Source organism: Myripristis murdjan, chromosome 19, assembly GCF_902150065.1.
Source record: "Myripristis murdjan chromosome 19, fMyrMur1.1, whole genome shotgun sequence".
In the NCBI taxonomy this organism is placed as follows: Eukaryota; Metazoa; Chordata; class Actinopteri; order Holocentriformes; family Holocentridae; genus Myripristis; species Myripristis murdjan.
In genome coordinates this window covers 25,924,841-25,948,471 of record NC_043998.1, presented here as the reverse complement: position 1 = coordinate 25,948,471, position 23,631 = coordinate 25,924,841, and the positions used below count along the sequence as shown (strand labels likewise).

The 23,631-nt window shown below is 41.9% G+C and overlaps 1 protein-coding gene across 2 annotated transcripts in view; it reads right to left on the bottom strand.

The window, feature by feature from the left end:
• LOC115377466 (protein NLRC3-like) overlaps positions 1-12,929 on the bottom strand; it is a 17,693-nt gene extending 4,764 nt beyond the window's left edge. Inside the window, exons 1-3 of one of the 2 annotated variants that reach the window (XM_030077216.1) lie at positions 12,777-12,929; positions 11,060-11,208; positions 6,836-8,872 (exon numbers count right to left, since the gene is read on the bottom strand). In XM_030077216.1, coding sequence (XP_029933076.1) covers positions 6,836-8,872; positions 11,060-11,208; positions 12,777-12,800 — 2,210 coding nt within the window. In that variant the 5' untranslated portion in view covers positions 12,801-12,929. Of the gene's footprint in view, positions 1-3,195; positions 3,232-6,835; positions 8,873-11,059; positions 11,209-12,776 lie in introns of those variants that run through there. The other variant, XR_003930049.1, reaches the window with a different exon arrangement.
• Positions 12,930-23,631: the final 10,702 nt, after the last annotated feature.

The window sequence follows — 23,631 nt, the reverse complement described above, 5'->3', positions numbered from 1 at the left end:
GGGCACCATCAGTCGGTATCAGGCGGGCCGGCCGCGGCACCAGCCAGCATCAGGCAGCTCACCTGTCAGATCCGGCAGACCTGACCGGGTGGGCGCGGTATCGGACGGTGCCGCGGCCGGCCCGCCTGATGCCGACTGATGGTGCCGCGGCATGTGCGGGTCAATACGGTAGTCTAGAAAACTGGAGATTTTTTTTTTTTTTTTCTCGTGCGCCCCCAAGTAGATTGCACCCTGGGCAGTTGCACTGCCCATAGCAGAAACCGTCCCTGCTGCCGAGTCTGCCAGCACAGCGGGATACTGCTGCAACTCTCTCTCACTTGTTTGCGTTGCGCTCGCACAGCTGGTTGTCTGTCTGTCACTGAAAGTTTAGCCTCCAAATCCAATCCAGTCTCTCACTCTCTCCACCAGTCACATAAAAATGAAACGTCATAATCAATAACAGAACACATAATTCTATTTTTTTATTTAAAAAAAAAAAAAAAATCCCGCACAGAACCCGAAGCCCGACCCGACCCGCCCAATTCACGTAAATTTTAGGCCCAACCCGACCCGAAAATGTCGGGTCGGGTTGGGTTCGGGCAGAATATGAGAACTCTAGTCTAAAATAATTCAAATTCAGTGCTAAATACGGTAGACGTGAAACAGCCATAGGTCCGTCCATAAATAACAAATGAATGGCTCAGTGAAAAGTCCTCAGATGCCTTCAGTCTACCATCTTCTCAGAGTAAAACTGCAGAACAAGAGCTTCTGCATCACATGACACCAGCACCCAGTCTCTTGACCAATCAGGGCCAAAGTTATTAGCATTTCAAAAGACTAACCAGACAACAGTATTTTCCAGTGTCGGTCTAAAAATACTCTTTATGTAACAAAGAAATGGGAGAAGGAGGCTAATTTTCAAATTTGGGCCGAGAGTTGGCAGAGAATATGTGAAGTGCAGTGGGACTCAACCAGTTGGACTGCATGGCCAGAGCTCTGCTGCAAAAATATTGCACCATTTTTTAGGACTCCCTTGCAAAAAAGGCCTTTTGGAGATAGTGGGAGTTGCTGGAGATAAATGACGCCAATCACTTCCATATCTTCTGGAACTGCCAGGTTCCTGTCCCTTATTGTCAAGAAATACATAAGCATCTAAATAATGTATTTGGAAGTACCATTCCTTTTAGATGTGATGCTATCTACATGGGTGACATCCCATTTGAAAGATGGAGCAAAAAGGACAAGAAACTGGCTCAAATACTTTTGGCGGCAAGTAAAAAGGCGGTCACAAGGAGATGGCTAAAACCAGACCCACCAGTCACTGATGAATGGATAGAAATAGTACATGAAATATAGATTATGGAACGGCTGCCCTTTTCCCTCAGGATCCAAAAAGAAAAATTCTAGCTGATATGGACCAAGTGGACTGAATACATTAAACAAATAAGATCAGATTTTAATTGATTCCACAGTGTGTTTGTACGGACAAATGAATGTTGGATGTATATTTGTGTATCTATGTACAGGTGTATACATGTACTGTATGTATGTATGTATGTATGTATGTAGGTGTATATATGTGTATTGATGTGTTTTGGTTTTCCCATCCATCCATCCATCCATCTATCCATCTTCTGCCGCTTATCCAGAGCCGGGTCGCGGGGGCAGCAGTCTAAGCAGAGACACCCAGACTTCCCTCTCCCCAGACACTTCCGCCAGCTCCTCAGGAGGAACACCAAGGCGTCCCCAGGCCAGCCAAGAGACATAGTCCCAATCACCCCACTCCAGGTGTCGCTGTCGCTGCCCACGTGGGCGTTGAATTCCCCCAGTAGAACAATGAAGTCCCCAGTCAGAGCACTATCCAGTACCCTTCCCAGGGACTCCAAGAAAGCCGGGTACTCTACACTGCTATTTGGCCCGTAGGCACAAACAACAGAGAGAGCCCTCTCCCTAACCCGAAGGCGTTGGGCGGAACCTGAGCTTGTGCAGGAGGTTGAGAGGTACTGGCTAGAAATAGTCGGGCTCACCTCCACGCACAGCTTGGACTCTGGAACCCAGCTCCTCGAGAGGGGCTGGACCCTCCACTACTCTGGAGTTTTGGTTTTCCCTTTTTTATTTATTTATGTAGTTATTGATTTATTTTTCTGTCCCCTACAACTCTCTTCAAACTAGGAGTGGAAAGCTTCCAGGTTCAAATGTAAATAGTTTGTTGGGCCATAAAAGGAAATGTCTGGAAAAGCAAGACTTGAAAAGTTACGACTTGAAAAATTCTGAGCTGATGTTGTGTGAGCCGAATATTAGAGTGCTTAATACCAGGTGAGACAATGTATAAGGAATGCTTTTCCACAATAAAAATAACATTTCAAATATAAATGAATAAATAAAAAGACTGACCAGGTGATGGCAGTAGAGGTGGGCCCATCAATATATTGATATAATTATGGATACTGTGATATGAGATCAGATATCATGTGGATTTGGGATATGGTTATATCTTATGGCATCAGTGTTCTCTCCTGCTTTTAAAGGCTGCATTACAGTGAAGGGATGAAGTTTTCTCAACTTATTAGACGCTCCTCTCTGCTCTGTTATTGGCCTCAGCCTGCTCGCTCATCATATCCATATTACTGATGACTGTTTAGCACTAATTTACACTTTCATGAAAGCACCAACCAGTCATCCTGTCAATATCCTCACAATATGGATATCATGGTATTCAGTCAAACACATGGTGACAGTCGACTGTGTTCATATGGCTCAGTCTGAGGGACTATACACAGAAAATATCCTGAAATATACAAAATGTGGTGGTCGTCTGTCAGCCTGCAGAGTTTAAACAAAGTTTTGCATAGGAAGTAGGTGAGCTGTGGAAAAGTGTGTGAAGATGATCAAAATAATAATCAATGAAAAACAAGAGGTCCTAAAGGTTTAGTTGAGGTTCAGAACAGTTACAAGACAACAGTTACCATGAGGGAATGTGATCAGGATTGTAAAAGTTGGACATATCAACTCCATCCCATCATGCCTAATCTGTGAAAGATACCAGAATGCACTGATATGCCCACATGGGATTTTTGTCCCTGATGATTCATCGAAGAAAATGTTGGAATCCTTTGTGAATCCATAGTTGAACCAAGACGTCGATGGTGGTGTCAAACTCCTGTTCAACTAACAGAATATTACATGTTCACACATCATTAAAAAGTGCAGTCTGACCTGAGAGTCTTCAGTCTGCAGTTTGGACTCTCCAGTCCTGCAGACAGCAGCTCCACTCCTGAATCCTGCAGCTTGTGGTTCTCACTCAGGTCCAGCTCTGTCAGATGGGGGTTGGACTTCAGAGCCGAGGCCAGAGAAGCACAGCAGCTCCCTAACAACCAGCAGCTCCTCAATCTAAATGAAGAATAAAATATGGAGCTATAATTTCCAGTGTTTTGGATATTTATCAGACAGATTTTTCAAAATATTAAAAAAGGCAGGACAAACCAACGAAATATTTATTATAACAATTATATTAATAATAAGACTGATAATACTAATTCATATTTATTTTACACCTTTATAGCAAAGTTCCAAAGTGCTTTACAAAACCATCAGAGTAAATGAAAAGATAAAGATAACACCTGAAATGAAAAGACATCAAAATATTAAAAACACAAATAAACAGACAATGAAACTGTAATGAAGACAACGGGGTTACTGGTGACTGACGGCTTAGCCTTGTACATATCGCACAACGTGGTTTGTATAAATTGCACTCTAAACAGACAGCTTAACTATGCACTTTAATCATGGCACTTTGCACTTTAGTTGTGATATTTGCACTTCATTGTTTGCATAGAATATTTGCACATTGCATATCTGCACATTATACAGACTGTTTATTGTGTCTATTTATTAAATAGTTCATAGCATGTGTATTTAACAGTGTGAAGCCGTGAGCCATGTGTGTCTTCGGGCTGGGCTTGTAGTCAGCGCTTGGCTCCACCTGAGAGAAGTGAGACTGAATCAGTCGCTGACGTCACACTTGTGGGGGACGTTTGGTTCATAATTTGTTCATAAGTAAGTTAGCAAGTAAGATCACAAAAGAAATGTGCAGGTGCATTACTGAGCAAAAACATTGTGTTAGTTGTCTGTTACCTGTCCTAACCTGTCCTGTTCTGTGTCTGCTCCAGGGTGTTCAGCCACAAGGATCCCGGGTGGTACAAGCACCCAAATAAATGTTTTGGGAGGGACCAAGTAGCAGGATAGGAAAGGGGGGAGTCGGTAGTTGGTGTGCTAAATATTTGTTGTAATTATGTTTCAGTTATTTTCTGGAAGGTAACTGTAGTATGTAAATAGTTGTAACTAATAGCTGTAAAATTATATTCTATATTATTTATCTATGAGACCTTATTACATAATAATTTTATTTTTTAATAAAGTATACCCGTTTGTGGAAGCATCCAGGTGAGTCTACCAGGGACACAGTATATAAGGTGCCAGTGTTCATGTGTCTGTGCTGCTGCGAGGTCTCACTGCCTGTGCTGCTGCCATGTTTGTGTTGTATTGCTTTTGTTTGTTTTGGTGAATAAACGCCATTGGTTTTGGTGCACCGCACCAAACGCTTCAGCATCTTTTACTGCATCATCCAGACACCTCTGGTCATTCTAACAGAAACCAAGAAATGATAAAAGGTCCAAAATAATTAAAATACAGCAGACGTGCTAAATACGGTAGACGTGAAAACAGCCATAGGTACTTCCATAAATAATAAATGAATGGCTCAGTGAAAAGTCCTCAGATGCCTTCAGTCTACCATCTTCTCAGATTAAAACTGCAGAACAAGAGCTTCTGCATCACATGACACCAGCACCTAGTCTCTTGACCAATCAGGGCCAAAGTTATGAGCATTTCAAAAGATTGACCAGGTGGTGGCAGCAGAGGTGGGCCCATGAATATATTGATATAATCTGGATACTGTGATATGAGATCAGACATCATGTGGGATTTGGGATATGGTAATATGTTATGGCATCATTGTTGTCCTCTCCTGCTTTTAAAGGCTACATTACAGTAAAGGGATGCTGTTTTCTCAACTTATTAGACGCTCCTCGCTGCTCTGTTATTGGCCTCAGCCTGCTCGCTCATCATATCCATAGTACTAATGACTGTTTATCAGGTCGGTTGGTTATCAGTCACAGGTGTGTTAACTGAAGACAGGAGCTCACACAGGTGTATTAAGTCTCCTGAGCTCCTTCACTCCCGGCTCTTCAGGTGAGGAGGATCTCTTTGTTCTTTGTTCCTGAGTGCGTCTGAGTGAGTAGTTCATTCCAGAATATTTGTTACAAGTCGTGCTGATTTTTCCATTGTTGCCTGAGCAGTAACATCATTGTTCACTAGATCAGACTGGTAGTCAGACTACCATTACATTTCTCCGGAAATGTAATGTCAGGAAACGGGAAAAAATGCTTTGCACCTCTATTCTAATATTTACGGTAACGACATGCATTTTGCGAGCAGCAGCTGCTCAGTACTGTAGTTACGGTAATACAGGCTCACTGATACGATACAAGTCTAGCACCTAACCTGCCAGAGGATGCCAGCGCCAGCAGCTCGCTTTGTTTGGGAATATTTTTGCAGAGTGGACAATGAAACTGCTGAGTGCAGGTTGTGTGAGAGGGTGATGAGGCGTTCAGGGGGATCAACCAGTGGTTTGAGGAGACATTTAGAGTCTCAGCACCCCGCGAGGATGTCCAAGCGTCCAAGGACAGCAAAATTAGTAGAGACTATATTTGGGTGTGAGCTTCCAGTTTCAGAAACACTGAACTAGAGGGTGCTGAACACTTGAAGCAGTGTGAGAAAGTCCAGCCCCTGGCACTGTGCCAGCTCTGTCTCATCAGCATGGTGATGAGACAGCGCTGCTGAGGAGACTCAGCACTGATGAGGGACATTGTTAGCTTGCTCACATTACAGCCACAGGAAGGAAGCTAGCTTCTTAGCAAGAGAAATGTCTGTTCTACAACAATAATAATAAATGTGAATCTTGAGTGATAATTTGCGTTTCCTGACGCACACAGTCACACAGCCTCGGCCTATTGAATGGTCTCTAGAAATGGTCTGATGATGAATTTCGTTAGTTTATTATATAATCAGGCTATATAAAATATTTGTTGTGTAAAAGTTTCTAATGTGTAGAAGCTGCTTCCCTAGAAGAGTCACATAGCCTCAATAATTCACGTGCCACTTGTCTAGCGGTTCCGACAGCCTTCACGGCACGCAGATGCATGTAACAGCCAGCTTTAATGTCTGGAATGGATGTCATAATTCTTTTATTTTAACGATCATAAAAATAATATAGCCTACTATATTTCGCCTACAAAAAGGTTAGACTGGCATATGTAAACAGATATTTGCCTAGATTAATGTCTGACAATGACCTGGGCTTGGCTTCATGGTTGGCTATAGGCCTTATTGATAATTGATATAGCAATAAAAAAATAAAAAAAAAAAAAAAAAAAAAAAAACCCACAAATTTACAGGAAATCCCGGGAATTTTTTTCCTCTTTTCCTGGGATTTTAAATAACTCATTTTCGGGAAAAATGTTAAACCCTAGTAGAAACGTGATGCTCAAGTTCAATTACACAGCAAAAAGTTGCTTCTGATTTTGAAGTATTGTAGGGGTGAGCTGCTGTGGGCATCACCATCATGTTGCCTCCTTTTACCCTGGACTGCCTGAAGTCTAGTTTTTCCTCACAGAATCAATCCTTTATCCTGAATATTTAGAGAACTACATATCTTTATCGTATTTCTGATGGTGTCAGGTATGGAAGCAGCTCTACCGTGTTTGTATAATGTTGATTTGACATCAGGACTAACCGAGCCTTCCTGCAGTTCCTCACAGCTGGGACCAGTCTCCGTTGTCCCTCCTGTGATGTGTTGTACGCCTTCAGGTCCAACACATCCAGAACCTCCTCTGACATCTGCAGCATGTAGGCCAGAGCTGAGCAGTGGATCTCAGAGAGTTCCTTCTCTGATTTGTTCTCTGACTTGAGGAACTCTTGGATGTCCTGATGTACTGAGAGGTCGTTCATCTCCATCAAACAGTGGAAGATGTTGATGCTTCTGTCAGGTGAGACAGTGAAGGTGTTCATCTCCTTCAGGTTGTTGATGACTCTCTGGATGTCTTCTGGTCTACTCTCTGTCTGACCCAGCAGGCCTCCTAAGAGCCACTGGTTGGACTCCAGTGAGAGGCCATGAAGGAAACGGACAAAGAGGTCCAGGTGGCCATTTTTGCTCTCCAGGGCTTCAGACATGACTGTCTTCAGGAAGATATCCAGCGATGGCTCATTGCCACCAAACTGATTCTTGCGTGTTCTCATGACTCTGTCCAGTACCTCTGTGTTCCTGTTGGTGTAGCAGTGGAAGATGTAGACTGCAGCCAGAAACTCCTGAATGCTCAGATGAACAAAGCAGTAGACTTTTCTCTGGAACAGCACACACTCTGTTTTGAAGATCTCTGTGCACACTCCTGAGTACACCGAGGCCTCTCTGACATCAAGACCACACTCCTCCAGGTCTTCTTGGTAGAACATCAGGTTGCCTTTCTCCAGATGTTCAAACGCCAGCCTGCCCAGCTTCAGAAGAACTTCCCTGTCAGTCTCCATCAGCTCCTGCTGACTCCTGTCATGTCTCTCATCGTACTTGTGCTTCTTCCTCTGTGTCTGAACCAGCAGGAGGTGTGAGTACATGTCAGTCAGGCTCTTGGGCACCTCTCCTCTCTGGTCTGTAGTCAACATGTGCTCCAGAACTGTAGCAGTGATCCAGCAGAAGACTGGGATGTGGCACATGATGTGGAGGCTCCTGGACGCCTTGATGTGTGAGATGATTCTCCTGCACAGCTCCTCATCACTGGATCTCCTCCTGAAGTACTCCTCCTTCTGGAGGTCAGTGAACCCTCGCACTTCTGTTACCCTGTCGACACATGTAGGAGGGATCTGATTGGCTGCCGCAGGTCTGGAAGTTATCCAGAGGAGAGCCAAGGGAAGCAGATTCCCCTTGATGAGGTTTGTCAACAGCATCTCTACTGATGATGTCTGTGTGACATCAGACACGACCTCATTGTTCTGGAAATCCAATAAAAACCTGCTTTCATCCAGGCCATCAAAGATGAACACGACTTTACAGACAGCGAGCTTCTCTGCTGTGACCGTCTGTAATGTTGGATGGAAAACACGGAGCAGCTGGAGAAGACTGTAGCGCTCATCTTTGATCAAGTTCAGCTCCCGGAACGAAAGCAGAACCACAAGACTGACATGTTGGTTTTCCAAGCCCTCTGCCCAGTCCAGAGTGAACTTCTGCACTGAGAAGGTTTTTCCAATCCCAGCAACGCCCTGCGTCATAACTACTCTGATGTGTGTGTCTTGGCCAGGTAAGGGTTTAAAGATGTCCTGGCACTTAATTGGAGTGTCATGGAAGGTCGCCATCTTGGATGTTGTCTCCAGCTGCCACACCTCATGTTGGGTATTAACCCCTTCCCTCCGTCCCTGTGTGATGTAGAGCTCAGTGTAGATCCTGTTGAGGGGGGTTCCACTTCTTGCTGCAGCAGTTCCTTCTGTCACAAATTCACATCTCCTCCTCAGACTGATCTTATGCTCGTCTAAAACCTCCTGCAGACCGCCGTCCACTGGGCTGGTTTGACTGGGTGTCTGCAGTCCAGGTCTTGTTCTGGATCTTTCTCCACACTGGGGACAGGCAGGATCTCCTGACGGATCAGACTGGTCCCAGTATGAGGTGATGCACTGTCTGCAGAACCAGTGTCCACAGCTGGTGGAGACTGGATCCCTCAGGAGCTCCTGACACAAAGCACAGCAGGACAGCTGCTCCTCCACATCACCTCGAGTCCTCTTCCTGTCCCTGTGGAGATGAAAGCACTTTGTTTATGTTTAGACAACATTATGTTTTAAATGAAATCTTTAAAGAAAAATGTCATAAGCGTTCTCCTATGTCACTTTCAATGACTACATTTACATGGATTGCAATATTCTAATATTAATGCAATTAAGATATTATTTAAAAGAAGAAATGTCCATGTAAACAGCATGACATCCACTTTGAGTTTCTGCAGCAGATTATGACAAATACAGCAATCCAAGAGCTTGACAGCTCATGTTTTTTAATGTGATTTTTTATTGTCTATTCGTAAAAGAAAAGTTGACCAACAACAAAAGCAAAAAATCTCCACAATACAGGGTGAGGAGGAAACTCGCTGCAACAAGCTTTCAACAAGCTAAAGAGGACGACATCCCCTTGACTTAACCCTGAGATTAGTCACCATGGTTACGACTCCAGTGAAGACCCCATAACAAATGTCTGAATCCCCTCCACATCCAGGTGGGTCTTCATGCTGGGTTCCAGTGCTCCTGTCTGGTTCCAGGACCAGAAGTCAGGTATTACAACACTCAGGCTGGGACAATATGCTTATCTCCTGATCGATACTATCATGACACCTGGGAGCCGATCAATACATATTGTGATTCTTAAGTATCCTCTTATCCTCGTTGTGTTAATGTGTCAGAAACTGGCCCTCACTGTCAGTCCAGCTGGAGAAGCAGAGCTCCTCTGAACGGCCTCGCTCTCTAGTTTGTGTGTGTAAAGTCTGATGAGGCTGTGATTCTCCTAGAGGTCACTAGAGGTCATTTTCTCCAGCGACGTCCAGTGTGACAAAAGTCTCTGCCTGCAGTGAAATGGCTGCTATGGGGACCAACATCATCACACAGGAATCAAATGTGGCTCATTGAATCCACAAGAGTCTCAGCTTTCCAGTCAAAGCAACTGATGCAGCTCCAAGACTGTTTAGGCCCCAGTCTGCACACACACACCATTTTACAACAGGCCACAAGAACACATGTGGACTGCAGGCTTTGGGGCCCAAACTGCATGGGATTAGCAGAAGGTGGGCGTGTCTGCAAAAGGGAGAGAACCCATTTTCATTCACACAGCTGGAGGTCAGAGGTTAAAAAAAAAAAAAGTTAACATTTAGCCCATGTTAGAAACAATATTTTTTTCAGAGTTCTCAAGTTCTGTAAATGCATTGTGAAAATAATACAGCAATGTGTTGAACCTTGTGTTTTTTTTACCTTGAACCTTGATGTTGAAATGAAAATATACTTTTGAATAATTAAGTATTTTTAAAAGAGATTACTTTAACTCAAGTAAAACATTTGACTGAGCAGCTTCCACTGGCAGTGCAGTAAAATTTGACCAGGAGGATCTACACTTTAGCTCAAATCATGGGCATCACTGCTCACGGTGAAGCACTTCCATGCTGACGTGTGTGTGTGTGTGTGTGTGTGTGATGTGAGCCATTGTGCATCACATACACCATTGTCTGAGCAGCACAGGATCAGATTTATCTGTCAGTCAGTGTGAATCTAAACTTCAGACTCAGGTGTGTGAAGAACTTGTGAGTGCAGGTGGACGTGGAAATGTTCTCAGGTGTTTTGGTGCAAAACATCAAACAGCATCACAGTTTGTGGAAAACAGCACAGACCCAGATGTGTTTTGGTTGAACAGCTGGATTGCAGAGCAGGGAGCAGTCATTTCTCTCTTTGCAGTCTCTTTTCTTGATCTCCTCACTACTTGCTCTGCTCTATAATCTCATGACATCATATTCCATCAGGCTCACAGTCTGACAGCTGTCTTACTTTGTGTCTGAAGCTCCAGGTTCATCACTGAAGTTTGGAGTTCGTCCTTTAGACCAGTCACTCTTCATGGACAGACAGCTGGACACTGCAGACTCTGCTCTGTGGCAGGAACCTCTGGAAACATAAATGTTTGAAACATGTTGTTAGTTCTTGTAAATCAGGGCTCCAGACTAACTTTTCCACTGGCAGCACTGGTGCTCCCAGCTTTCCCAGTTGCTCCCAGCAGCTCATGATTTGGTCACAGCCTTTTTTTGTGAGGGGGGGTCCAGCTAAAAGAGTGGATGCGGCTCATGATCTGAAGCATCAGTTTCAGTGTCACGTCTACTTTCTCCATGCGCCACAAACAGATTTCACAAGAAAACAGTGAACACACACTGCTCTCTAACAGCTGTCTTACTTTGTGTCTGAAGGTCCAGGTTCACCACTGAAGTCTGGAGTTCGTCCTTTAGACCAGTCGCTCTTCATGGACAGACAGCTGGACACTGTAGACTCTGCTCTGCCCTCCTCTTCCACCACACAGTCACTCATCTTCTGATTTAAGTCAGTCTAAGAGGTGCAAACACACACACACACACACACACACACACACCAAAGGGATGATATATGGGTTGATGTTCTACTTTCATAATGGACAACAGGCATTAACTGTATTAAATGGAGTCAGTGCAGCTGCACATGAATAATGTGTGTTTCAACATATTTTTTGTGGAAAAGTCAGTTATTTTGTTGCTATTTTATATTAAATCTATATTTATAATATTTTTTTTGTTGTTTTTTCTTCTTCAATTCTAACAATGTTACTTTGCAAATGTATGATTTATTTTTTAAAATTTTATTATTATTACTTACTTACTAATTATTTGTTGTATTTTTTCCGCTGATTTGCTCATGATTTTGTTTCCCATGTCTCAGAAAATAATAAAGTGAATTTACACAGGTGACAGAGGGTTAATAATAGACACACTGAAACACACACACACACACACAGTTGTCCCTGTCTTCATAGATCACATGTTGCTCTTCACTCCTCTTTACTCACTTAGCTGACTTGTGAATGTCGTCTTTTTTACTGAATATATTTTACATTCACAGAAAAATACAGACATCAAAAAATTATCTAAAATGTCAGTGTCAGAATATTTTCCCAGAGCAACAGCAGTCATCCCTACATTAAACATATTGAGGTATTTGGTCAAAATATTTCATGATATTTGATTTAGTCTCTATCACCTTACAGTGAAATTTGACATTTTAATTTGAATTCGTCATGGCGACCAGTTTCATGCATGCAGCGTTTGGTCTTTGTAAAGGAGCCGGGAGCCGCTGATGATCTGCACAAATAAATGCAGATTCACAAATAATTTGTGAAGCACAGATTCCCTTTAGGAATGCCCAAATGACAGAGTGTGAATGCAGCAAAGCTCATGGACATGTTTCCCTGTTTCTGTCCAATCCAGAGGCTGCGTTCCAGACGCTGCGCTCACCAGCAAATCCTGGTGACGTCATGAAACCTGCAAATCTTTCTTTCAGTAGTTTTGGTGGCGCACCGTGTTCCCTTCATGTCTTTTTCTTGTTGTTGTTCTCAGAGAACAGAGCCTCTGCAGAAAAACACAAACTCCTTTCCATCAAATCCTCAAAGCAGATGATGCTTTCTTGTTAAGGAGCCACAGGTTTGGCCCTTATTCTCTTTTCTGTGTTGAGGGACCAGAGGCCTGTTCTCACCCTGACAAACAGGAAACACTTTGCTTTCTGTTCAGGCTGGAAAAAGAAAAGGCCACAGGCCTGTTCAGGGCCCTGGGAGCACAGGGAGCCCTGACCAGTTTTTTTTTTTTTTTTTAATGAATTAAGTTATTCATTTGTTCATTTTCCAATGGCGAGTTTCATACACACAGATCAGTCTGTATTTCCTGTGGAATAAACGGAATTAAACGGCTTTAAAAACGTGATGTCTGACGTATAGAACTGGCTAACATTTGTTTTTACAGCCTTGTCAGATTTTTTTTTTCATTACCATAAATCATCACTGATTTACTTTTTAAATTTATTTCTACCAAATGAACTCAACAGTGAAAAATGCAGCTTGAAAATGACGTCAGACAAAAGTAGAGACTCACGGCAGAAGCAGAGGTTGGTCTCATGATGACCAGTTTCCCTCCTTCTTTATTCCTTTGTTTCTTTCTTCTTGGACTTGAAGTCAAAGATGAAACAGAAATCCTCTCCTGACGTCTGAACGTGTGCAGCTCTTCTACATCATGACAGTGAGACAGTCCAACATTAATGATGACGATGAGCCTGCTGGTCGCGACTCGTCCAAACCTTCAACCAAACTTTCACTTTCACTTGTGCTGCGTTCACGTCCTCATCGGGCTCATGGGATAATTCAGCAGCTCCCACCTGCATCCCTGCGCTTTGGGACTCTGGACGTCATGAGATTATAATCTGATGCCGTGAAGGCTTTGGCCAGTCAGCTCACACTGCTCACTGTTTCATTTAACCCCCCACAGAGGAAAACAAAGCATCTGCGGACAAAATCTCCTCAGACGTGACTTTTACTTTGAAATGTTCTGCTGTGGCCCACTGAGGTTTTAACAGAGCAGATTTGTTTTCGTTCACAGAAAACTCTGTGCCGTGAGATGACATTTTGAAACGTCACTTCGGGTTAAATCCCGACTTTGTTGGACAATTTGGCGAGGCGTTCACGTGCACTTCCTGCCGGGAAGCTGAACTGTCTGATAATCCCGACACCACCCGAAGGCGGCACGACTCATCTGACGTCACATGCTCACCTCTGACTCTGTGTGTGTGTGTGTGTGTGTGTGTGTGTGTGTGTGTGTGTGTGTGTGTGTGTGTGTGTGTGTTCAGATGTTTGTTTGTTTGTCTGTTTGTTTGTTTGTTTGTTTGTTTTCCTCTCCGTCCTCATAAACACACAGTGAGGTGATTCTCAGTTGGTTCTTGTTTTGCTGAAAAGGCTCTGAGCCGCTCCTCTGTCATCAGTGGTGCTTTGTCTCCATCCAGTGGTGAGAACACGGAACGACACATTGACTCCCTCCTGCTTGTGGCGCTCTCTCTCTCTCTCTCTCTCTCTCTCTCTCTCTCTCTCTCTCTCTCTCTCTCTCTCTCTCTCTGTGTGTGTGTGTGTGTGTGTGTGTAGAACTGTTTTTGGGACTTGTTTCTGTTGCCCCAAATAATAAAAAGCACTAGAGACAAAATGGAAACTCAGACATGTTTTCTCTTCAGGCGTCAGGAGGAAATAGATCACACACAAAGTTTGAGCTGATTTGGTTCAGTTTGCTAATGAAATTAAAACTAAAATAAAACAAAACATATATAAAAAAAAAAAAAAAAAAAACAAATAAATCAAATTCCATTTATGTTCCAGAGGGCTGACTAACAGCCTTGGACTTTGGTACTTTATGATACGATTCTATTTTTTCTTGTTTTTCACCTGGTATTAACACCCGTCCAGAGAAATCCGAACAGCAGTGGACAGCTGTCAGTCCATCCTTACACACCTGGCATTAACGTGTGTCTCCAGCTGCTTCTAACCTGTCCACGTGTTCAGATCTCACCTTCCCGCTCTACATATATGCAAATTAACATTTAACTCACCACTAGATGTCTCCATCTAGTGGTTAGAACACGCCCGGTTAGAACACGGGCTCGTTACTTTTCTTTTTACCCATTTTTTTTTCCTACGCACAAATTTTATGTTTTGTTTTGTCATAGAGAGACTTCCACCCCCAGACCCAGCTCAGCTTCCTTTAGGCAAAATGTGTTACTCCACTTATAGAGGCTCCAGCTCTAAAATTATATCTCTGTTTCAAGCCAACCTGTTGTTGGCAGTGCAAATTATGTAACCAAACTTTTCATAATACTGGGCAAATTCTTCTACAATCTGGGCCTTATCTGTAATTATTTCAGATTGGTCTTATATTAATTTTGTTATGTATGATTTCTTAATTTGTTTCTTGAGTTTTTAGGCTAATATTCTGAAAGACTTTGGCCCTCCATCATAATCCTCTTCTTGTGTGAACCGCAGTAGTTTTTCAATCTCAACTGTACGTACCTTTTCCAATCTTGTCCGTTTCTCCTTCAGTTCTGATTTATCTGTATCATTATTTAATTTACTATGTCTATCTCTCTCTCTCCACATGATCTATTCGTTCTTTTTTAATCTTTTCTACAAAGTTTGTATCCTGTAAAAATGAATTATTTAGTTTCCATAGGGATTTGCTCTTGTTAGCGTGCAGAGGTATTATCGGGGATATCGCTGCATGATCATTTTAACTGAGTTAATTTTACATCTTTTCACCAAAGTTACATCATTCTTCTACATGAAGAAGTAATCCAGTCTGTTATAAATTGAGTGCCTTCCAGAGTAGCAGGTATATTCTTTTTTGTGAGGGTGGAGCTCTCTCCACACATCTACAAGTCCTATTTCTGAACAGGCTTTCCTCAGTAAGCTGGCATTTGTCTCTGCTCTGTGTAGCTTGCTGCTTGAAGAATCTAATTTTGAGTTCATTAGCAAGTTGAGATCCCCTGCCATTATTAGAACCCCCTTAGCCTTTGTAGCCACTACATTCATCATTGTAACTATTGATTCAGCACCCATGTCAGGTAGATAGGAAATATTAAGCAACTTCCATTCCTCCTATTTTGCCTACTACTAGAACATACTGTCCTGTGAAAAAATCTGTGAAACAATTTTCTAAATCAAAATTCACGTTTCATTAGGATTGCTGCTCCTCTTCGTTTCGAATTGTATGAGCTGTAATACACCTGTCTGTTTGTTACGTTCTTTAACTTCTCGTGTTCCTGCTTTTCCAAATGTGTCTCTTGCAGGTAAATTATATCTGCTTTGTCTTTTTCCATCTCTAACAAGATCCTTTTCCTCTTCATGACATTATCTAGACCATTCACATTGAGTGATATTATCTTGAAGTCACCTATGAAACAACTGAGAGGTTTGGATACTGACTATAAATGAGTAGTGAGAGTCTGAGCATGTACATTGCTTTAATCCTGCAAAGTGTAGATAGATTTTGCTCTGAGTGCATGTTTGTGTGTAAGTGGGTATGTGTGTGTGTAGGAGCATGAGTGGAGTATGTGTCAGTGTGATAGCCTCAGAGCCATTTTGGACATAATAATAATAAAGGGGACATTGAAACAAAACATACAAAGGACCATATACAGAAAAGGCCTGGGTTCCATCTGTACCACCTCCATATTAGGTGGTATCTCGTGGTGACTGATGCTGTAAATATCTGTATGATCCGGGATTCAGCCCACAATGTAAGCATGTGCATACCCTATTGTGTCAGCGCGTTTTATATACCCTTCCCCCCTTCAAATGTATGCGTCTTTTAACTTGATACATAATTACTGCCCAAAAAACAACAACAATAACAACAAAAACATTCTATTCAGGGCTTAGTTCCTCTTTATTCTTTTTCATTAACTATGAAAGAAATTAAAGTACATATATCCGCTAGTGACAAACCAAAAGAGAAAAAAGGTCATAAACATCCAATTCTTTGCACAGATTTCCAAAGCATATTCCCCACTAACTTAGAGTTTTCCTTGTTCTTTCCCGCTAATTCTTTTCTATTTTCTCTCCTTTTAAGTAGGAATGGATAAGTGTTTACATCAACAGCAATCAATTATTTGTTTAGACAATAGCAATCACATATATTTCTACATATACATATACATACATATAAACATTTTTTGCCCCGCCCTCCCTTCCCCATCCCCTCATGAGAGATAAAGAGAGAGAGAGAGGTCATAATTGAGAAAAATCCGCTCGCCTTGAAAAGTCATTTCTTTCATCTCTTTCTCTTTTTAAAACATCTTTCTTACTCCAAGCAGCTTGCAAAACTCTCTTTTTAGTGTCAAAATTGAGAAAGGCAGCAATGACGGGTCATGAGTTTTGTCTCTCTGTTGCAGCTCGGTGAGCGCACACGATATTGAGATCTTCTGTCACTCCGAGAGCGTCTCTAATCAGCTGTTTGAGAAAGCATCAATATCAGGATCAATACTGAAGCGAGAGGTGACATGATGTTCTCTACGTCTGAGGATGATGCCAGATAATCTGTAAATAGGGCTCGAGCTCCACAAAGAGCAAACTTGTCAATCAGTGGAGGAGGAGGTTTAAATGACACTTCTGCACAACATTAAGATTTGAATATGCCGAAATTATACTGACTCATTATTTTTACAAACCTGTCCAATCAATAAATTAACAATTATCCACCAAGATGCCTGATACAATAAAAAAAACAAAAAAAAAAACATCAACTTTAAACCACAGATCAGCCAAACATGTTCTAAACACTTTCAGGTCAGAGTTTGTTTCTAAGAAACTGGCAGCTCAACCTCACTAGAAGAATGAGAATGCCACAAAGCAAACCCAGGGAGAAGAGGCTCAGTGAAAGTGGAGCTGAAGGTGTGCAGGAGTCTCAGTCTGTCAGAAGAGACTCTGTAGAAGGACAGAGTCCCAGCAGAGCAGTCCAGATACACTGCTACTCTGTCAGATCCACTGGGACGGACAGAGATGCTGGTGTCCTCACTGTTGTGTCTGACACTGTAGCTGTGATCAGAGCACTCCAGACTCCAGGACTGTTTATTGTCTCCAAGCCGAGAGTCATAACCACTTCTTGTGATTCCTCTGTAAGTCACTGCTATATGAACCCGTCCACTCCACTGGACCTCCCAGTAACATCGCCCAGTCAGACCTTCTCTACACAGAACCTGAGGCCTTGGGTCAAATCTGTCTGGGTGATCAGGATACAGCAGCTCCTCGCTCACCATCGTCACCTTCCTGTTGTCCCAGGACAGACTGAGGTTTCTGTTCGCTGTGTTTGGATCCAGTGTGAGATCACAGGCATCTGATGGGGAGAAGACACACAACACACCTCAGAAAGCATCATTCACTCACACTCTCTTGGCTCTTAGAAGGTTATTATAGTTTGGCATTTTTCATTGGTTTTTATTTTTAATGTCATTTTACACTTTGTGTTTTCAGTTTGAGTTTGGTTTTAATTCATTTTTAAAGAGGATTTGCTTGTTTAGTTTATTGTTTTTAATGCTCATTTTTTGTTGAGTTTGTAACGCAGATTTCATATCCACCTGAAATACCAGAGAAAAAAAAATACATATCGACAATTAAACAAATGAGACCTTTTTTCCTCCTTTTTCTCCTCCAGTTTTTTTCCTCTTATATCTCCCTCTTTTTCTCTACCCCTCTCTGTCCTTGCCTGCCCCCTACCCTCATCATACACCCACCCTTACACACACACACACACACACACACCAAAAGTAAACTACAGTTGATTTGCTTTCTTAATTCTTTTTTTGTTTTTCTTCTTCGTATTTTCTGTTGTTTTGTTTTGTTTGTTTCCTGTCTGCTTCTTTCTTTCTCTCCACATCTGTTCAGTCCTGTCTTCTCCTTTTCTAATATGTTTTCTAATGTTATCACTATCTGCACTCAACTTGTTCACCTTTCTTTCACTAATAAAGGAAAAAAAATATCAGGCTTATGTATGAGATAAATCAATACAGAAGAAAACTTATTTTTCTCTGTAATTTTAAAGTTGTTATTTTTTTGTCCTTGTAGCTTTGATTGGACTCAGCAGAAAGAGACAGGAAAGGCCGGGGAGAGAGAGGGGCCGCCCTGCAGCAAAGGACCTGAGGTGGGATTCAAACCCACGACTCAGCCTGGACAAGCTGGAGCTCTGCAGCACGTGAGCTCCCAGGACACCCAGCTTTCTCTGTCATGTCAGCTGATTTTAGCTGCTTTTGTAAATACACACACATTTAGTTTCAGCTCGCTTACATTCTCTGTAAAGCTTCGTGTGTGTGTGTGTGTGTGTGTGTGTGTGTGTGTGTGTGTGTGTGTGTGTGTGTGTATGCTTGCTCATACTGTCTCAGTACTCACATCCTTTAAGGCTGCCAGCTGGAATCCAGTCTTTTACATATTCCAGCCTGTAGGGATGAACACAAAACCATCATCCTCTTCATCATCAACATCATCATCATCATCATCACCTGCAGGTCACATGACCCCAACACACTGTGGCTGCTCTAATTGGCTGATCTCTCTCTTTCTGTCTGTCCAGTCCTGAGGCCACTGAGCACTTTGGACATTTCCCAGGAAATGCTGCCTGCACTGACTGTGTCCAGCACAAGAACCAAGCAACCAAGCTGCTCCGCCTGGACTGACTCCACCCCTCTAGGACTGACTCCACCCCTCTACTGACCTGAGAGGACTGACTCCACCCCTCTACTGACCTCACAGGACTGACTCCACCCCTCTAGGACTGACTCCACCCCTCTACTGACCTCAGAGGACTGACTCCACCCCTCTGCTGACCTGACAGGACTGACTCCACCCCTCTACTGACCTCAGAGGACTCCACCCCTCTACTGACCTCAGAGGACTGACTCCACCCCTCCACTGACCTGAGAGGACTGACTCCACCCCTCTACTGACCTGAGAGGACTGACTCCACCCCTCTACTGACCTCAGAGGACTGACTCCACCCATCTACTGACCTGAGAGTCTTCAGGCTGCAGTTTGGACTCTCCACCAGAGCAGACAGCAGCTCCACTCCTGAATCCTCCAGACAGTTCTCACTCAGGTCCAGCTCTGTCAGATGGGGGTTGGACTTCAGAGCCGAGGCCAGAGAAGCACAGCAGCTCCTTGACAAGCTGCAGCCACTCAATCTGAATGAAGAATAAAAAATACAACTATAAGACCAGAAGAGTGCAGATCTGTGGCAGGCCTCACTCTCAGAGCTGCGTCTGATTGGCTGCTGGTCTCTGAAGAGCAGCAGCCTGACAGGTGAAGCTCAAACCACTTCCTGTCTTTTAGGAATGGAATGAGTCTTGTGCTGTATCTTCATGCAAGCATGGGCTCAACATTTTCCTCCAATCAGGGCGCTGCATAACAGAGTCAACACCGGTTAAAGGGCATTCAAACGTCCTGTCAGTCATTCCATTTCCATAATTCCAGATTTGAAGCGTCACTCCTCAGTGAACTGGCTCCTTGTGCTCTGAGAGCTTTTTCTACTTCAGTATCTAGTTATTATTATGGATTTGCCATGTTTTCTAGCAGCCTGCTCACACTGATACAGGTATTCATTTTGTAAGAAAGTGAAAATATTAAACAGTAATAGGCTAATTATTCCTAAATAAATGAATATGTTGTTATTGTAAAGTCTGGTCCTCACAGTGTCTGCCTAAAAAAATTCTGGTCTTTGGACAAATGGAGTTGATGAGCCCTGATGTGTTTGATTTTCTTCCACACATCACAGCAGAGATCTGGAACCAACGGCTCACCAGCTCTTTTTGATAGAAGTCAAGTCCTGTCTGTCTGTCTGTCTGTCTGTCTCTCTCTCTCCTGACACATGAGACGGTTGTTAGTTACTTGTCAAACCCCACAAAGCACGCATGATCCATGATACAGAACCTGACCAACCATCCTCACAAAAACTAAAATAACCAGCAGCCCCGACTTTAAAAAAGCACAACATATACTTCACAGCAATATCAGCCTTACAGACATTTAGTGCTACTATATGATTCAAACAACATCCATATATTTATGTCATCATTAAAAAGTGCAGTCTGACCTGAGAGTCTCCAGTCTGCAGTTTGGACTCTCCAGTCCAGCAGACAGCAGCTTCACTCCTGAATCCTGCAGCTGGTTCTCACTCAGGTCCAGCTCTGTCAGATGGGGGTTGGACTTCAGAGCCGAGGCCAGAGAAGCACAGCTGCTCTCTGTCAACCTGCAGTCATTCAATCTGAAGAAAGAATAAATTATGTAGCTATAATTTACAGTGTTTTGGATATTTATCAGTCAGAGATTTTTCAAAATACAAATGAGTTGGATGTATATTTGTGTATCTATGTACAGGTGTACACATGTCATGTATGTATGTATGTAGGTGTGTATATGTGTACTGATATACACATGTTTTGTTTTTCTCTTTTTTATTCATTCATGTAGTTACTGATTTGTTTTTCTGTCCTCTACAACTCTCTTCAAACTAGGAGTGGAAAGCTTCCAGGTTCAAATGTAAATAGTTTGTTGGGCCATAAAAGGAAATGTCTGGAAAAGCAAGACTTGAAAAGTTACAACTTGAAAAATTCTGAGCTGATGTTGTGTGAGCCGAATATTAGAGTGTTTAATACCAGGTGAGACAATGTATAAGGAGTGCTTTTCCACAATAAAAATAACATGTAAAAAGTAAATGAATAAATAAAGACTGACCAGGTGATGGCAGTAGAGGTGGGCCCATCAATATATTGATATATTATGGATACTGTGATAGGAGATCAGATATCATGTGGGATTTGGGATATGGTAATATCTTATGGCATCAGTGTTGTCCTCTCCTGCTTTTAAAGGCTGCATTACAGTCAAGGGATGCAGTTTTCTCAACTTATTAGACGCTCCTCTCTGCTCTGTTATTGGCCTCAGCCTGCTTGCTCATCATATCCATATTACTAATGAGTCAATATCAATATAGGGTACCATTTGGTGTCCCGGGCAGAAATCACTCACTTTTCATGAAAAATTTGCAAAATAACAAAATTCTGAGGGTTTATTATAAATGGCCAAACATTTAAACACACATTGGTACAGAGATACATCTTTAAAAGGGTGTTTTTCATATTTTAAAAAAATGTTCTATGATTAGATGCATGTAGTTTTGCCATGTCCCAAACTCCTCTCTACTAACTTCACTGAGTGTAATAAGTAGATAAATGATATACAATGTACAAACCTTTTAACTGCTCTTGTTGCTCTCATCAAGTACTTGAATAAAATGAGTCAATTGGATCATTTATGGTCTAATTTCATAATAATAATAAACGTTTTGCATGTGTCCCTGGATTTTATGTCCACCCCGTCATTAGGTGGTTACTGCCACTATAAGAAAGCACCTGCTGTAATCAGTGACATCACTACCACTGCTTTGTCTTTTACAAATGAAGTGAAGAATAGCTCCTGCAGAGAGAGTACATATCAATATTTATATTTTGACATTTTCATCATTTTATGATTGAACTTGATTGTGTTCAATCTTAATGTGTCCACCCTGTCATTGCAAAATATGAATCTATATAAATGCTGTTCAGAAATTCAAAATATGTTTGTTAAAGTATACACAGTCACCTTCCTAACTGACACATGTTGCTAGCTAATGGCCCAACATGTGCTCATTAAATGCTAACTTCAGCCAGAAACGTCCTCCCTGTCATTGTCCACCCCGTCATCAAGTCTAGTTTTATAACAGTTTTATAAGTTTTTCAGTGTTCCAGAAGTCAAGGGGAGGACAAAACATATGCAGAGAAAGAAACCATTTGAAAGGATACCTATGTTAATACTTTTTGTGGTAGGCCTACATTTAGGGACCAACATGTTTTTGTTTTGTTTATATCAATCTTGTTTGTTCCTCTAGTTGAAGGTTTTATTTATTTATTTTTGCTGTTGTTGAGTGTCATTTCCAAATGTAGCCTACCTGTGCACAATTCAAAATACAGTGGGTGAAAAAAGTCATGTTTTGACAAAAAACATTTGTTGACAAAACCATAACATTGTTTCCTTTAAATATATATGAGGCACTTCACTATTGTCCACCCTGTCATGCCAAGGTCCACCCCGTCATGTCATTGTCCACCCCGTCATGTTCATGTTTTATGTGAATAAATAATTATTTTCACAAGTTATCAAAACCTTTTGTGTGATTTTGCTCTGAAGAGATTAGGGCCAAACAGTATTATTTCAAAGTTTGACCAGATACCTTTATTTATAGAGTTTATTCAGAAAAGAAAGTACAACTTTCACAGATTTTACATATACAAACATATTTTTCCATAATTTCTGTATTTTTGAGAGATGTTTCCCAGAAACTAAAATATATTCCTGAACGAGGGACCAAATACCTTTCTGAAAATGTACATTTTGTAATCAATATATGATTAGAATATATTTACTCTATTTAGAAACTGTCCCATGACAGGGTGGACACATTTTGCAATTCGCTTGTACTTTCTATGCTGCAGTCAATTTATAAAAGGTGCAGGAGCTTGACCAACATGCATTTCTAACAGCTTAAGGTCTACTTTATACAATGGATATGGAGTTCAGTGGAAAATCTCATCTTTTTTTGTGTGACATTGGGAAGTCTCAATGGCACTCTATACTGATATTGACTCTAATGACTGTTTAGCACTAATTTACACTTTCATGAAAGCACCAACCAGTCATCCTAACAATATCCTCACAATATGGATATCACGGTATTCAGTCAAAAACATGGTGACAGTCGACTGTGTTCATTAATTACCACAATAAATATCAGACTCCCACAGACGGAGGCCATTTGGACCCCTGCATGTTGAAATAATGTAGAGTATCATCACTGAAGTTCACAGTTTTTCACTTCAACACACAAGGATTGTGTCAAAACACAGTTTGACAACAATTTGAGATGGAAGCCTGTAAAACTACTGTTCAACTAACAGAATATTACATGTTCACACATCATTAAAAAGTGCAGTCTGACCTGAGAGTCTCCAGTCTGCAGTTTGGACTCTCCAGTCCAGCAGACAGCAGCTCCACTCCTGAATCCTGCAGCTGGTTCTCACTCAGGTCCAGCTCTGTCAGATGGGGGTTGGACTTCAGAGCCGAGGCCAGAGAAGCACAGCAGCTCTCTGTCAAGCTGCAGTCACTCAGTCTGAATAAAGAATAAAATATCTAGCTATAATTTCCAGTGTTTTGGATATTTATCAGTCAAAGATTTTTCAAAATATTCAAAAAGGAAGGACAAACTAATGAAATAATTATTAGAACAATTAAATGAATAATATTACTAATAATACTAATTTATATGTTACATCTTTAAAGGAAAGTTCCAAAGTGCTTTGCAAAACCATCAGAGTAAATGAAAAGATAAAGAT